The 16,796-nt window shown below is 55.3% G+C and overlaps 1 protein-coding gene across 2 annotated transcripts in view; it reads right to left on the reverse strand.

Annotated features, from left to right (window-relative positions):
• The window catches only part of PDE4B (phosphodiesterase 4B), a gene marked incomplete at its 5' end in the record, with an annotated part of 198,424 nt that overhangs the window by 21,109 nt on the left and 160,519 nt on the right, over positions 1–16,796 (reverse strand). For both annotated transcript variants that reach the window (XM_084266009.1, XM_084266010.1), the window contains one exon: positions 11,268–11,380. In XM_084266009.1, the coding sequence (XP_084122135.1) occupies positions 11,268–11,380 (113 nt within the window). The remainder of the gene's footprint in view (positions 1–11,267; positions 11,381–16,796) is intronic.

Below are 16,796 nucleotides of genomic sequence, written 5' to 3' on the forward strand. Positions count from 1 at the left end.
CCCAGCTGGTGATCCTGTGATTTCATTCCTTCCTTTGGACTTAAGGACCTCCAAAGTCTTTCCCCACCTGGTGATCCTGTGATTTCATTCCTTCCTTTGGACTCAAGGATCTCCAAAGTCTTTCCCCACCTGGTGATCCTGTGATTTCGCTGCTTCTTAAAAAGTTTCCAAGTCAAAAGAGTTAAAATCCTTTAATTCCTAGGAGTGGAAACCTGATCATTCCTCTGTGCTTTCCCAACGTTACAGCACTTGCAGCAAGGATGGTGTCAAACCAATTTGCTGCTGCCCTCATCGCTTCATTATTTATTTAGATTCTCCCTTTTCAAGCACTCTGGTGAAGGGAGATGGAGATGGGGAGGCACACTGGAACATTTAAAGAAGAAAACAAGCCCATGTCACACAGATCAGGACTGAAGGAGGGAGTTCACAGCCAGACTGCAGTGCCCAAAGAGAAGCAGAACAGTTCCAGCCAACTATCAGTCATTAAAAGAGCCAAACACTTTCTAGTTCTTATTTCCTAAAACAATATAGTTTGTAATGCAGGAGAAACTCTTTTTTAATGAGATACAAAGTACTGTTTGTTTTGGGGTTTGGGTGTTTTTTGGGTTTGTTTTGTTTTGTTTTCCCTTCAGCTGCTGCTTTTATTTTTTTTTCCAGCCCAAAAGTAAACAGGCAGTTATGAAATCTCCAATTTCACATCAAAGGAGGGTTGATTTATAGACACGTTCAAAGGAGAGACTTTAAAGGAGTCAACATCATGACCAACTTGTTGGCCTGACGTTATTAGAATAATTTAAAACTCCACAAGGTAAATGGTGATAAATAAAGAGAGCGCTGCCATAAATCAGCATGTGGCTGCTCATGAAAGCAGGGCTGTCTATCTGATGGAGACAGAACAATATTCAGATGCTCCCCGTGAAGTTTGGGGCTCCTGAAGGCAGCAGAACCTCCCTTGGGTGGGACGTGTTTACGCAACAACGCGGGGCTTGAAAAGTGATGAAGTGGAACCCTTCAGCAGGGAGGGTTATCACCAGTCCATTTCCAGCTCATTTCCAGCCAAATGAGACTCAAAATATGCAAATTGCATTAAAATGCCGGAAAGGAAGAACTCCCTATAGGCTCCTGCCCAAGGAAAGCACTGTGAATTAGTGCTGCTTAGAAATGAGACTGAATTTCCTTATTTAAAAGCAGGCCCAGGGCATGTTACTCACTTGCTGGGAACTGGTGGGGCAGAAGAAACCCCCCCCCAGCTCCACCCGATGCTGGGGAATTGGGAAGGTCATGGAGAAACCACCCCCTTTGCCTTCCTGAAAACGAGTGTGTCATGTGTTTGTGAGGTGTGCCTGCCTGAGTGTTCGCTGGCAGGCGGGGAACAAGCCTGCCATACCCTGCAGCCACTGATCTGTCCCGCCTCCCGCGTCGGGACAGTCCTGCGGCACCTATCGCCGACCAGTTCAAGCCCTGGTGCATCCAATACCACTGCCCTTGGAGCCCAACTTTTCCTGGAGCCCAACTGCCCCTGGAGTCCAACTGCTCCTGGAGCCCAACTGCTCCTGGAGCCCAACTGTCCCTGGAGCCCAACCGCCCCTGGAGCCCAATTGCCCCTGGAGCCCAACCGCCCCTGGAGCCCCACTGCCCTCGGAACCACATTGGCCTTGGAACCCAACCACCCCTGGAGCCCAACCGCCCCAGGAGCCCAACCGCCCTTGGAGCCACGCTGCCTTTGGAACCCAACTGCCCTTGGAACCACATTGGCCTTGGAACCCAACTGCCCCTGGAGCCTCGCTGCCCTTGGAACCACATTGGCCTTGGAAACCAACTGCCCCTGGAGCCCCACTGCCTCTGGAGCCCAACCGCCCTCGGAGCCTCACTGCCCCTGGAGCACCACTGCCCTTGGATCCCCACTGCCCCTGGAGCCCCACTGCCCTTGGTTTAGACTGGCATCTGTCTGAATTGATGTGGAGCACCAGGGGGCCTGAGAGAGCTCAGGATGTCCTGCTGTGTGGCATGAGGACGCACCCGTCGTGCGTCCCCGCGGGCAGAAAAGCCCCGGCAGCACGGGATGGCCCAGGCTGCAGCTGGAGCTGAAGCTCTGGGCTCCTTTGGTGGAGGCTCAGGTTGGTTTCTGCTTCATCCCAAACTCTCTTCCTGTATTTAAGGACAGGTTTCTTCTAGCCAGTCAATATGTACAACTTTATCTGGAGCCTACACATTGGCTTACCCTGTTTTGTACAGCCATCCTCACCAGTAAGCACCAAACCACACCCAGCAAGGATCAGCACCGATCCCCCAGACTCTGGGCTCTCCTTACAGCATCAAAAGGTGCATTTTATAACCCAAATAGGAGGAAGGGACACAGAAATGGCATGCTGTGGCCAGGAGGTGACTCCTGAGATGAGTACCGCCTGCTCCAGAGCAGCAGAGCGCAGCCTGGTGAGCACTCACACCAGTTTCATGCCTCACCAAAACCAGAGGTGAGTCAATCAAACCAGAAACAAGCAAAGATGCTCATTCTGCAAAAAAAAAAGATCATTTTTATAGAGTTTTACCAGGTGGAAAAGTGTTTGTCATGTTACCAGCAAAGGGAAAATGAGGGAGAAGGGATGATGAGCACCAGCCCGAGCTGAAGGCTAGGAAGCAACAGCGAAATGAAAACCTACAGCAGCTTGTTTGTTGACATAAAGTTGATTAAAGAAAAGACCTGATGCAGCTGACAACATCTGCGGCCTCGGGAGCAGATAGTGCCCCAGCAGGCTGCAGATCTCAGACCAAAATCTGCTGTCAGTCACCCCCGTGCAAACCACAGCGATGCAGCTCCAGTGGCAAAGGAAGCCAAAGGACTGTGGAAAGAGAGCCCACAAACCAGAGAGCATCCTCAGCTGCTCAGCCCTGCCAGGGCAGGCAGAGGATGCATCCCTGCTCCAGTGTGGCTCTGGGGTGAACTTCAAGGAGATGCTGGACACTCACATGAAATATCACAGAATCCCAGCCTGGGCTGGGTTGGGAGGGACCCCAAGGGTCACAGAGCTCCAACCCCCTGCCACAGGCAGGGACACCAACCTCCAGCCCTGGAGCTACACAAGGTTGCCCAGGGCCCCAGCCAACCTGGCCTTGAACACCCCCAGGGATGGGGCACCCACCCCCTCTCTGGGCAGCCCCTTCCAGCCCCTCACCACTTTCTCTGCAAACAACTTCCCCCCAGTCTCTCCTCTCCCCCTTCCCTCCTCCAGCTTCACTCCAGCCCCCTTGTCCTGCCAGTCTCTGCCCTTTAACAAGCTGATTCCCCTCCTGTTCCTGGGGTCCCTTCAGGGACTGGGAGGCTGCAGTGAGGTCTCCCCACAGCCTTCTCTTCTCCAGGCTGACCCAGCCCAGCTCCCTCAGCCTCTCTCCCTAGGGGAGCTGCTCCAGCCCCCTGATCATCTCCGTGGCTCCTCTGACCCCTCTCCACCAGTCCCACATCTTCCTTGTCCTGGGGCCCCAGCTCTGGACACAGGACTCCAGCTGGGGCCTCAGGAGGTCAGATTATATTCTCAATCTTCAGGAGGAAAAAAAAAAACCAACCTCCAAAAAACCAAGAGGGAAGAGCATGTGTCACTTAACGAGAGCACCAGCAATTAAACAAGGGATTTTGTTAATCGTACCAAGCAGCAATTTTAATTTAATTTAAATTTGAGTCAAGGCTCTGCAGTCATCATTTAGGCAAATCCAGCTGGGGTTTTACCTGAGTAGGAGAACAGGCTTTGGGAAATTTAAATAGCTTTCTGCCCTGAGATGACTTTCTGAAGATGCCCACAATGAGAAAAAAACAGCAACTTTTAATTGACAGGAGGGGGTTTGCTTTGGAAAACACAGGAGAAACGGTACATCCCAGGGAGAGCTCCATGATACAGCATCCCCTCAAAAACACCCAGGGCAATTAGCCCTGCCAAAATGAAAATGAGCCTAATGCAAGCAGCAAAACCATAAGGAAGGCACTAATTAATGTAAATATGTTTTAATTAAAAAAAATATCTCTTCTTGCCCAGAGATAGGCAAATGATTTGCAGAGGAATTTTTTACACAGCGTTTAGCCCAGCTGTGCTAAGCCAGCAGAAAGGTGAGGCCCTTCTTGTTTGTTTGCTTTAAAGCCAGAGGAAAGGCTGTAATCAGGGGAATCTCTCCCTCCAAGAGCTCTGGGGGATGAGCCTTCCAACCAACACATCTCCACAACATGCTCTGGCTGTGGTAACACAACATCTCTCCAGTCAGTTTCACTTAGTGGAAGCATTTTGATTCCCCCACTGAAACCAGTTGCTCTGTGATGGGGCAGAATGCAGGGAGTTTGGAGCCACGCTTCAGGAACTGGAAATTGGGGTGAGGAGGAGGACTGCTCCAAGGATTAAACCCTACCTTACCATAGGATCATAGAATGGTCTGGGTTGGAAGGGAGCCCAAGGATCACAGAGCTCCAACCCCCTGCCACAGGCAGGGACACCAACCTCCAGGCCTGGAGCTACACAAGGTTGCCCAGGGCCCCAGCCAACCTGGCCTTGGACACCCCCAGGGATGGGGCACCCACCCCCTCTCTGGGCAGCCCCTTCCAGCCCCTCACCACTCTCTCTGCAAACAACTTCCCCCTAATCTCTCCTCTCCCCCTTCCCTCCTCCAGCTTCACTCCAGCCCCTTGTCCTGCCAGTCTCTGCCCTTTAACAAGCTGATTCCCCTCCTGTTCCTGGGGTCCCTTCAGGGACGGGGAGGCTGCAGTGAGGTCCCCCCACAGCCTTCTCTTCTCCAGGCTGACCCAGCCCAGCTCCCTCAGCCTCTCTCCATAGGGGAGGTGCATCCCTGAAATCCTTCACAGCTCACCCTCATCCTTAAGCTCTGCTTCTCCTGCGGGATGTCACGCGCCTCCTGTATCCTCACTTCACTTCCAGAGAAGCAACTGCTCTGAACAGTTAGTCACTGGCTGGTCCTGCCCTCGAATCGTGATTCATTTTGAACCTGCCTTTGAGCTATTATTTATTCAAGCCCCACCCTGATGTCTTATAACGTAAAAGTCTGAGAATGCAGCGCTTTGCAACCCATCACTTCCAAGTGGAAGCAGAAGCACTTCAAGGACGGGCTCGAAGGTCCTGAGCAGCGTCACGCTCCCCAGAAAGTCTCTAGGAAAATGGATCTGAACCAAAATTCAAGCCCCAAAGCCTTCACCTCTGCTGTGGCTGTCGGGATGTGCACCAGCAGCACGCACGGTGTGGGGCTGTGGGATCTCCCTCGCGTGGGCTTTTCCCACCCTTTGACCACAACATTCCCAGATGTTGGAAAAGCATCTGGTGCTCAGAGTCTCTCTGCTTTAGGAGGGTATCCCCAGCACTGGCTCCCAGTGTGGCACCCACACTCCTCCCAGACAGCAGTGCAGCTTTCTCATGTTTCATATTTTTAGATGAAAAACATTTTAACTAAGAGATCTAATTAACTAGTATTTTAACTAAGAGCTCTGGAAACTGACAGCCCAGAGGGGCTCGCAAGACCAAGACACTGAATCATTAGATAAGGCCCTGTATGGCCCCACCATTCCACCTCATTTATGACGTACTCGGTATCACCAGAAAGATTTCGTTTAGAGGCCGAAGAGCGAGGGAGGAGCAGGATGGATACAGGGACAGCGACCCTGAGGGGCTGTTTAAGATAGTGGTGAGAACCGGTATTCAGGACTCGACGCAAACCCAGCTCCCCACGCCTTGAACATCCTTGAGGAGCTTTGAGGGCAAAGCCACCCATCTGGAGCTGGTTCTTCCTCGCCCATCAGGCTTCACTGGAGCCTTATGTTGATCCCTCCCAAGCACCTCTGTTAAGAACCCTGCCCCCTGCATCGCGCGCAGCTCTGCCTTAAGAACCGAGCAGGAGGAAGGACATCCTTCACCAAAACCCCAAAAGCCACCCGAGCAGAGAGAAGAAGGGAGGGGATATTCTCAGCTAGAAAGAGCTCCTACCGCGGTTCTCAGGGAGCAGACAGAGGGTGCGGGGTCCTGCTCTGCAGGCAGCAGCTCCGCGCCTACGGAACGGTTAACCACCACCGAGCGCGCGGACGCCAAACCCACGCGGCGGGGCCAACACGGCGTGTTCAGGCTCTGCGGGGACCACTGCGGAGCAATGCCAGGGGCTGCTGGGACCAGCAGCAGGGCTCTGTCAGGCACGCTGGGTCAGGGCTGGCTCCCCGTTTCCGTAAGGCGAGTCCCCGGGGCGAGGGGAATACCGGCGCGCGGCGGGGGAACCGCGTGCGGAGCCCAGTGATTCATCCCCCCGGCTTGTAAAAACAGGAGACGTGGAAGCCTCTTTGTTTCTCTGGCTGCTGCACAAGCCAACAAGCCTCTCTTTGTGCGACACTGGGCTGGTTTGGAGCGTATTAAACAAAGGAAGTCGCAGGCAACGGCAAGAGAAAGACTAAACAGCGTGGCACCGCTTAAGGGAAACATCACGTACGAGGAGGATGACACGGGGCTGGGGGTGGGGGGCTGAGGGATGGGCAGAAGACAGGCGAGCGTAGGGGCTGTGCAGCCCGGCACATACGCCGGCGGCGCTGGCCCTGTGCCGCGCTCGCCCTCCACCACCGACCTGGGGAGTTTACATTAGTGCCCATGTGTTTATTTAGCGCTGTCTGCTGAAAGCTAGGTGCGGCCTTGCTCCTCTTTCTTCTGACTGAAATGCCCTTTGAAACACAAGCAAACGAAATCAGGTCTGTTTATCTTAGGGGGTTCTGGCTCCCCAGTGACCCGGAGGGGAGCACGGAGCCCCCGTCGCGCGGCTGCCCTGAGCTGCTGGCTGAGAAGGGCTCTGAGCGGCAGGATTTGAGTTGCAGGGTTATTCAGGGCTGGGGAGGGAGGGAGAAGTCAGCTGTCAGAGCTGAAGTAAGGGAGTTGAAGGGTTTACTCCAGGGTGTTTGGAGCTGCACAAGCAGGGCAGTGCTGGCAGGGAAAGGGGCACCCAGGGAACTGTGCGGGGATGGAAGTGGGTTGTGAAAGAGCAGGGTGCAGGCACCCTGGTGACACCCCCTCTGTCTACTCAAAATGAGAAGCTCCCCACAGACTGCAAACTGTGTTACCTGCCCATTTACTCACTCGATGGACTGCTGAAAGCTCTAAAATAAGCCTGGGCTAATTGAAGGAGACAGAAAGTTGCTGCTTAGCTGCCTCTGAGATAAATCCAGACTGCACCCTTCAGGGGCAGGCAGGGAGCTCTTGAGAAACAACCCATTCTCTCCATCCCTCCTTCCTATGGTACTACAGCCCTCTAAAAACTTGGGAGTTGACAAGAGCAGCATCTCATCTGGGGGAAGCACTTGCTCCTTCCTATGATTCAGGGGATGCACTGAGCACGTCCACACCTGGATGCCCGATGCTGTGTTAGGTAATAGAGCAGAGGGACTCCTGTCCTTCCATCTGCAGGACAAGTGAGGTTGCAGGCAGCTGCCTAACGCCAAGTGTGACATTATGGGGTGGCTACCAAGAGAGAAAATACCCCCTCTTTATCAGCAGGACCACAACTCACAAAGCATTCTCAGACACAGCAGCTGCCCAAGCTGGAAGCTGGTGAGGAATGCAGGAAAATAAGAACATATATGCTATAATGATGTAAATATACATGGTCTGCTTCCAAAGGCAGCACCCTGAGTGCCTGCAGAACTTCACAGGTAATGCTGCTCCATTGCAAAGCTACAGGGCCACCCTCTGCTCACAGCAAAATGTGAGTGTGACGTTGGGGAAGTAAATCCCCTTCACACTGGTTGTGCTGCCCATGACCAGTTAGACTTCCAGGTGGGACATTCCATAATTTAGAAAGCTAAGGGCACCAGTTGTTCTCTAGCAGGAGCCTGCAGCTGGAGCTGCAAGGGACTCGGGCCAGTTTGTGGATCTGGCACCGCTCTGGTAATGCGTCAGGACTCACCCAACAACACACCCAGGAAACAGAGTTCTCCTCTCTGCCAGTTTGGTGTCAGAACCCCCCTCACAGGGTCCCACTGTGCAAGCGGCAGCGCTCCCCTGGCTCCCGCTGATGTCAGGGCAATCAGGCTCGTTAGCTCACAGCAAGATTAGCTGCTCATTTCCTCACTTCTCCTGTAATTAACTCACAGCTTAGAAGCAGCACACACACACATTTTAACTCATGCTTTCCAAACCCCCTCAGCTTGAAGCCAGGATGTGTGGAGTTTCCCCCCCCCCCCCAAGCCCAGCGATGGCTCTTTGGTGCAGGACTTCTGAGAATCGCCCCTCGCACACGTATCCCCGGGTCCTCCCCTCTCCCCGCCTGCCTGTTGTTGCAACGCTGGATTTTCTAAACCTACGTCTGTCAGGAAGGAGACAGGAAATTCGAGTCACACTTGCAACAGCTGTGCCATGCCTACTATCAGTCTCAAATGACGTAGTTTGGCTTGGGTGGCGCGGGGCCAGGAACTCGGCGAGAGCTGAGGTCAGGAAGATAGGTCAGTGTTTGTGCTGCTGCGGGGCTGGGGAGCTTGTGGGACCCTTTGCTTTCTTCCTATCTGCGCCGTTTCTCTTTCCGTTCTTCTTTCCCTAACGTGGAGCCCCAGCATCCTGTTTTCAACACATCTGACTTGTTTTGCTATTTACTGGGTGACAAATTTAAATGCCTTTGCCCCCCCCTTCTTCCCCCCCCAAGCAGGCAGCTGAGGGGGATACGTGGAGAAGGGACAAACCTGACCACATGAGGCTGCACCTGGAGTGCTGGGTCCAGCTCTGGGCTCCTCACCATCAGAAGGACAGGGAGGTCCTGGAGCGAGTGCAGAGAAGGGCAGCCAGGCTGGGGAAGGGGCTGGAGGGCAAATCCTCTGAGGAGCAGCTGAGGGAGCTGGGGGTGTTGAGCCTGGGGAAGAGGAGGCTGAGGGGAGACCTTCTCCCCACCTCCCCTGCCCTGCCAGGAGGGTGCAGAGAGGTGGGCGATGGTCTCTGCAGCCAGGGGACAGGAGATGGGCCAAGGGGCAATGGGCTCAAGCTGCCCCAGGGCAGGGTCAGCTCAGCTGGGAGGGCAAAGTTCTTCCCTGGCAGAGTTGTGGGGCTGTGGCACAGGCTGCCCAGGGAGGGGGCTGAGTCCCCAGCCCTGGGGGTGTTTAACAGAGGGGAGATGAGGTGCTCAGGGAGCTGGTTTAGCTTAGGATGGCAATGGTTGGACTTGATGATCTTTAAAGGTCTTTTCCAACCTGGTGATTCTGCGAATTAAGGACCCATTGCAGCCTTCTCCTGGTTCCAACCCAGCAGCTTCTCTGCACCAGAACCCCAAAACCACAACCCCCCCCCCCCAAACCAATTTGTGTCCTTTCTCGCTGCTGATGGGGAAAGGAAAGTGAGGTGTGAGGCCATTTTAGGCTTTTCTTTCACAGCTGAAAACGATACTGGAAGTTGACCAAAAAAATGTCACCCTTTCAGAAAGCGGTTATGAAAGAACAAAGTTTCGGGAACCTTTGGCTGGAGCCAGCTGTGAGCCATTTGCACACAGAAAGATCACTGAATCACAGAAGCACAGGGGCTGGAAGGGACCTTGAGAGATCATCAGGTCCATCCCCTTCGTCAGATGCAACCCACAACCTACTGAAATAAGTGACTTTAAGTTTTTTGCCTTTATAGGTCCAGATTTGGCACTCAGGGATAAAAAAATCCATCTCAAAATCATAGAATCACAGGGGTTGGAAGGGACCTTGAGAGATCATCGGGTCCAACCCCCCAGTGAAGGGCACCAGTGTCCACCCCAGAGGTGCAGCCTTCCCTGCAGCCTAAACCTTTCTCCACTTTCACCCTGGCTTCCTTTAACACAAACTCCACAAAAAGTCAACACCAAACAACAACCCTTTCTGGAAAGCTGGGTCTATAAAACTTTTATTGCTTCCTCTGACCCTGCACGTCGTGGCAATCACTAGCACAGGAGGAAGCTGGAATAACAAGGGATTTCTTTGCTCAACTTTTCCCATAAAATCAGTTTAGGATTCAGCATTTCTGATTCCATTGATTTACAATGAGGGGAGGGGGGAAAAAAAGGCGTTAAGGTTGGGTTGGTGCAGTACAACTCAACTGGGCTAAGGCATGGATGCAGCAGACACAGTCCCCATCCCAAAGATGAGGGGTGAGCTTATTGTGGGTCCTGCTCCACTGGCTGGAAACACGGCATGAAAGCCTGGGTGCAAAGACTGAGCCTGGAAAACAAAGCCAAGGCACGGGGATGGGGAGCAGCCAGCCTGTCCCGGAGGTGTGAAGGCTCCGCTGGCAGCCAAGCGCTGCCCCGGGCAGCGGCTGGGATCAGAGCGGGGAGGTGGCTCCGGCCCCGGGGCAGGGAGCGCCATCCATCCATCCATCCATCCATCCATCCCTCCCTCCATCCCTCCCTCCATCCCTCCAGTGCCGGCAAATGAAGGTGCGACTCGGGGAGACGCTGAACTCGGGGAGACGCTGAACTCGGGGAGACGCTGAACTCAGCCGGTGCTTTGGCTCAGCCAGAGGGAGCTTGGGGAGCCGGCTCCGGGCCGGGGAGGGGGTGCAGGAACACCGCCTGCCAAAGGTCTCTGCAGGGACTCCCTGCTCTCCCTCCCGCGCCTCTGACTTTCAGCACAAGGTACTTCTCTTACTTTGTTTTACCACTTCACTCCTCGCGGAAAAGCACCAAATTCCCCCCCCGGCTCGGGGCGCATCACCCCCAAAACCCCGGGCAGCGCCGGGCAGGACCCCCCGAGCCGAACCCCAGCCCAGCACGGGCGGGCAGGCGGTGCCGAGCCAGCCCCACCACAGGAAACCCAAAATGAAACGCTTACCGAGAGACAAAGCAGCAATAAAACACCCTACTACCGCAACGGTTAGACTTTGCCACGATTCCTGGCAGACAACAACGAACCTAATTGACTTTTGAAGTGATAATTTGTTAAGCGCCGGCGTTTTCCGAGCGTTTCGGGGTACGATCGGTTCCGAAGGGCCCGGCGCTAACTGAAACCTCTTTAACTTCTCAGAAAGGAGCCTGCCGGTAAAGGATCGCTCTCCCCACGCCGTCCCCCCTCGCCACCGAGTCTTTTCCCGGCCGTGTCTCTGCGGGAGAAACCCCGCACCTCCTTCCCCGGCAGGAACTTGGAGTTGCTCCTCCCGTAGAGAAGCTCAGACGGTCGGGACATCACGCTGCCTTGCCGCCCCGCATCCCCTCAGCCCCGCATCACCCCCCAGCCCCGCATCCCCCCCCCCCAGCCCCGCATCCCGCCCCGCATCCCTCTCCGCATCATCACCCCCCGCCGCCCCGCTCACCTTGTTGGATGCCATCTCGCTGACGGAGCGGTAGGTCTGGATGGTCTCCAGCTGATCCAGGCACCAGTCGAGCTCCTCCAGCGTCTCCATCGCCAGCTTCTGGTAGGGCTCCTCTGCGAAGAGGCAGACGGACATGTAGTCGGGCTGGCGCGGCTGCAGCCTCTCCATGGCGGGGCCGCCCGAGCCGCCGCCAGCGCCGCCGGAGGTGCCGCACCGCTCCCTCATCATGCGGCCGCCGCTGCGCTCCCTTCGCCGCCGGCGAGCAAATCCCCGCCCGCCCGCTGGCACCCGGCACAGCCCCGGCCCCGGCCCGCCCCGGCCCCGCCCCCGCGGGACGGGGAACCGGGCGCCCCCCGGGCAGGGCCGGGCCGGGACGCGGCTCCGGGAGCGCCGCCCACGCCGCCCCCCCCTCCCCTCTTCTCTTCTCCCCACCCCCTTCCCCCGGCTGCTGCGGGGGCTCGGGCCGCCCCCGCCGCTGCCAGCGCCCGGGATGCTGGTCCTGCGCCAGCCCCGCTCCCCGGGAGGCCGGGCCCCGGAGCCCTGACGGAGCCCGCTGCCCCGGCCTGCTCCCCTGAGCCAACAGCCCCTCTCCCCTGAGCCAACAGCCCCTCTCCCCTGTGCCAACAGCCCCGCTCCCCTGAGCCAACAGCCCCGCTCCCCTGAGCCAACAGCCCCGCTCCCCTGTGCCAACAGCCCCGCTCCCCTGTGCCAACAGCCCCGCTCCCCTGAGCCAACAGCCCCGCTCCCCTGAGCCAACAGCCCCGCTCCCCTGAGCCAACAGCCCCGCTCCCCTGAGCCAACAGCCCTGCTCCCCAGCGCCAACAGCCCCGCTCCTGGCCAGTCTCTGCTCCCCATCCTGCCTGGTCCTGCTCCCCACCAGCCTCTGCTCCCCAGCACCAACAGCTCTGCTCCCCTGGGCCAACAGCCCCCCTGCTCCCCATCCTGCCTGGTCCTGCTCCCCACCCGCCCCTGTTCCCCACCCCCATCTGCCCTGTTCCCCACCCACCCCTGCTCCCCAACCCCACCTGCCCTGCTCCCTGTTGGCCCTGGCTCCCCAGCTCAGCTCTGCTGGCCCTGTTCCCTGCCAGCCTTGACCATCAAGCCCAGCACCCTGTGCCCGTGCTGCCCAGCAGACCCCACATCCCAGCCTTGCCAGCCCCCCTCCCCAGCCCCACCAGCTCCGGCTCTCTGCTCCCACCGAGCTCTGGTCCTGGCCCCTGGCAGCAGCACAAGGTGAGCAGCTCTCAGCACAGAAGTGAAGGTTGACATAAGCGGATACAGTGAATCATAAAATCTCCCCATGAATGTAACTGCTTCTCATAATACCAGTGACATATGCTTACCCCATAAATCTGCCAAAATTAATGGATTCAGCATTTCTAATGGCACTGGCCGAGCAGGTAAGAGTGACATCAGAGCCCAGGATCGCTGTGATATACACTACCCACCTGGAAGCATCCGCTGTGTAGCACATACATCGTGTCCACCCATGCCCCACACGTGTGTATTCCACTGCCCTCCCCATCCAGCGCTCCCTGGGCCTGCACACGGGGTGTTCCCTGGGTGTTCCACCTCGTGCTGGTACCTGCCTTGGCAGGGGTAGGTCCTCCTCCTCATCCACCCTACCCACAGAGCCCTGAGCACTGAGAGGTGCTGCACACAGACCATACATTCAGCGCTTGTGAAGCTACAGGGCAGAAAACAAACGCTGCTGGAGACTCATTCAGCGCTTGGCACAGGCCTGGTTTGAAGGTTCAGTAAATCTGGAGAGTCGTGGCACTGAGGGTTAATGTTCTTTCCATGCTCAGGGAGCTCCAAACACAGCCAGTGATCTCGGTCCTGCCTGCTTGTGTGATACACACATCAAAAAGCAGGTGGAAATGGCCAAAGCACACAGAGCTTGGGTGGATTTGCCTTTCTAAGGAGCGTGTTCTCTATCAGCTACGTCACTGGGTAAATTACTTGACCTCAAAGTCCTGAGGAGAAGGACTTGGGGGAGAGGAGAGCTGTGTACTCACAGCCCAGAAAGCCACCCGTGTCCTGGGCTGCACCCAAAGCAACGTGACCAGCAGGTCAAGGGAGGGGACACTGACCCTCTGGTCTCATGTGATCCCCCACAGTGCTGTGTCCAGCTCGGGGATCCCCAGGACAAGAGGCCAAGGAGCTGCTGGAGTCAGAGAATCACAGAATGTGTAAGGTTGGAAGGGACCTTTAGAGGCCATCTAGTGCCACCCCTGCAGTGACAGGGACATCTTCACTAGAGCAGGTCACTCAGAGCCCCATCCACCCTGACCTTGGATGTCTCCAGGGATGGGGCCTCCACCACCTCTCTGGGCACCCTGGGCCAGAGATCCACCACCCTCAGAGGGAAGAACTTTTTCCTAACACCCAACCTAAATCTCCCCTTTTCAAGTTTAAAACCATCACCCTTCCCCCTGTTGCTCCATGCCCTCAGGAACAGTTCTTCCCCAGCTTCCTACAGGCACCTTGAGTCCACAGGAAGCCATGGAGATGGTGGGAGGGCTGGAGCCCCTCTGCTCTGGAGCCAGGCTGGGAGAGCTGGGCTGGCTCAGCCTGGAGAGGAGAAGCTGCTGCTGGGGAGAGCTCTGAGCCCCTTCCCATCCCTTGAGGGGCTCCAGGAGAGCTGGAGAGGGGCTGGTGCCCAGGGCAGGGAGGGCCAGGCCCAGGGGAACAGCCTTCAGCTGCAGGAGGGGGATGGAGAGGGGCTGGGGGGCAGAAATCCTTCCTGGGGAGGGGGGAGGCCCTGGCACAGGGTGCCCAGAGGAGCTGGGGCTGCCCCGGGACCCCGGCAGGGCTCAAGGCTGGGTTGGATGGGGCTTGGGGCACCCTGAGCTGGGGTGGGGGCTGACTCTGAGACCCCTTCAAGCCCAAACCAGCCAGGGATTCTAGGTTTGCATGAAATGCAGGTGTTCTGACAACTGCCACTTAAAAGAGCTCCTGTCATTTCAGTGGCAAAGCTCCAGTCCAGTGCCAGCAAACAGCTCTTGTTAAGCAGCATTTTAAAGGGGAAACACATGAGATCTGCTGCTGTTCCAAACCTGCTCAGTGCCTGTCTGGAAGAGGAGCATTTCCACAGAAAAGCCCTGCTCCCTGTCTGGCAGAGCTTGCTTTCTCTGCCACTGGCCTGCCCTCAGCTCCAGCTGGGGCCTCAGACCCAGGGACAGAGGCCTCACCCGCACTGCCTTGGGCAGCTCTCCTCGAATTCCTCAGTGATTCTCAGTTTTGACTAATCTCAATATTTTTTCACTCGTTTTTCTTAAAGAAATGAGCCTTGTGAGAAAGGAGGTGTGGATGGTGTGGCTGCCTCCAGGTGCCTGCGTGTCTTTTGGCTTCCCCACCCTCCCCACTCCCCTTCCGCTGTCATTTCTGAACCCACTGGTGAGCTTCAGCTCCATTTGCTCAGCCAGCAAGTACGTCACAGATACCACATCCATATGAGTTTCAAGAAATTACACAGCCAAGTAGAAGAAAAGACCCTTCCTTCTCTCAAGCAGGACAGACAGCCCGAGCTCAACCCTTCTTAGCAACTAACTGCCTCCTAAGCCACTTCCTAAGTGACCCAGTCCGAGCCCAACCAACCTGGGAGCCCCAGTTTGTACCAAGCCAGCCCTGCTAACTCCCTGCTTGTTAACTCAGTTTATAAATAAATTGGGAAAGCACTGGCTACAATTCCATAGACAGGACTAAATTTGCACAGGGTGTTTTCACAAACCAGCGTGTGAAGTTAAACTCTGCTCTCATGGCCCCTGGTGAAACGCTGAGACCCACAGCTACCCAGAAGTAAGTCAGAGTTAAAGGAGGAGTTGCTCTTTCACAGCTGTAGTAACTTGGTATGGGAATGAACTTAAAAGGGACTAACACAGCTTGTCTAACGTCCTCAGCAGTTAATATTCATGGCTGTATACTGTATTAATCACACGTGGCCGCTACAAAAATAACCTGATATTTTGGGACTGACAAGGGAATAGAGAGTTTATAGCAGAGCCCATCACACACCCTGCGAGAAGCAGCAGCTCCTCCCTCCTGGGCCACGTTCCACCCTGCTTGCTGGTCCCGCAGCACTGGTCCTGGCAGGTGGCAGAGCTGGTGCTGCGGTCCTTATAGCACGATATAGGTGACTAGGATATGGTCCTGTGATGTTATGGTGTTCCTTATAGCACGATATAGGCGACTAGGATATGGTCCTGTGATGTTATGGTGTTCCCTATAGCACGATATAGGTGACTATGATATGGTCCTGTGATGTCATGGTGTTCCTTATAGCACGATATAGGTGACTATGATATGGTCCTGTGATGTTATGGTGTTCCTTATAGCATGATATAGGACACTATGATACGGTCCCGTGACGCTATAGTGTTCCTTATAGCACGATATAGGTCACTACAATATGGTCCTGTGACATAATGTTCCTTAGAACATGATATAGGGCACTACAATATGGTCCTGTGATGCTATAGTGTTCCTTACAGCACGATATAGGGCACTACAATATGGTCCTGTGACATAATGTTCCTTAGAACATGATATAGGGCACTACAATATGGTCCTGTGATGCTATAGTGTTCCTTATAGCACAATATAGGACACTATGATACGGTCCTGTGATATAATTTCCTTATAGCACGATATAGGACACTATGATGTGGTCCTGTGATGCTATAGTGTTCCTTATAGCCTGATATAGGAGACTGTGATACAGTCCTGTGACACTTCAGCGCCAGCACTGCCTGCAGCAGGATTTGCTTCTGCAGAGCACGAGGCACTGGACGGGACTGGAAAGCGAACAGGACGGGACTGGAAAGCGATGGTGAAGTTCAAATGCAAACAGGGGGGTGGAGGATCCCTACAAGAGCAGGGGGAGAAGAAAAAGCAGCGTCAGAGGATGAAGTGCAGGGGGATTCTCTGTCTGAGCAATGTCTGGTGTCACGGAGGGACTCAAGCAAAGAGTAAACACAAGTCTGGATGCTACACGACACGTTCCTTCCCTGAAGCTGAGGTGAACGTCCCACTGACATCAGGGTTGCAAAACCATCAGCACGAAACAATCTCCAACCCTGGCTGCTTGCAGACTGCCATACCCTTCCTGGTACCGCTGATGCACATGGTCATTTACGGCAACAGCCCCGCAGTGGCTGGATATGGGCTCCTGGAATACTACATGATGCATCTTCAGCTGTATCACGTTGCAGTTTATATTTGGGTGTTGCATAACCAAGCCCTTACCCATAAAATGATAACTGGCATTTCCCTCGTTCTTTCTCCTGGTGCTCTGTGTGAAATCACTTCCCAGGAAGAAGAACGAAGAGTCATTAACTCAAGGAGCTCGTTTCAGTTTTCAAACACCACGTGGCTGTGCGCAGCGCTGGGTCCCCACAGCAGCACTGGGGGGACACCCAGCCCACCAGAGACCGGCCGAGCCGTCAGGAGCAGCGCACCAGCACTTAGAACACCCCACAGTACTTCAAGGCAACTCATTTAGGTACCAGTATTTTGCAATGACTCATT

This window comes from Gallinula chloropus, assembly GCF_964237585.1.
Source record: "Gallinula chloropus genome assembly, chromosome: 6".
Lineage (NCBI taxonomy): Eukaryota > Metazoa > Chordata > Aves > Gruiformes > Rallidae > Gallinula > Gallinula chloropus.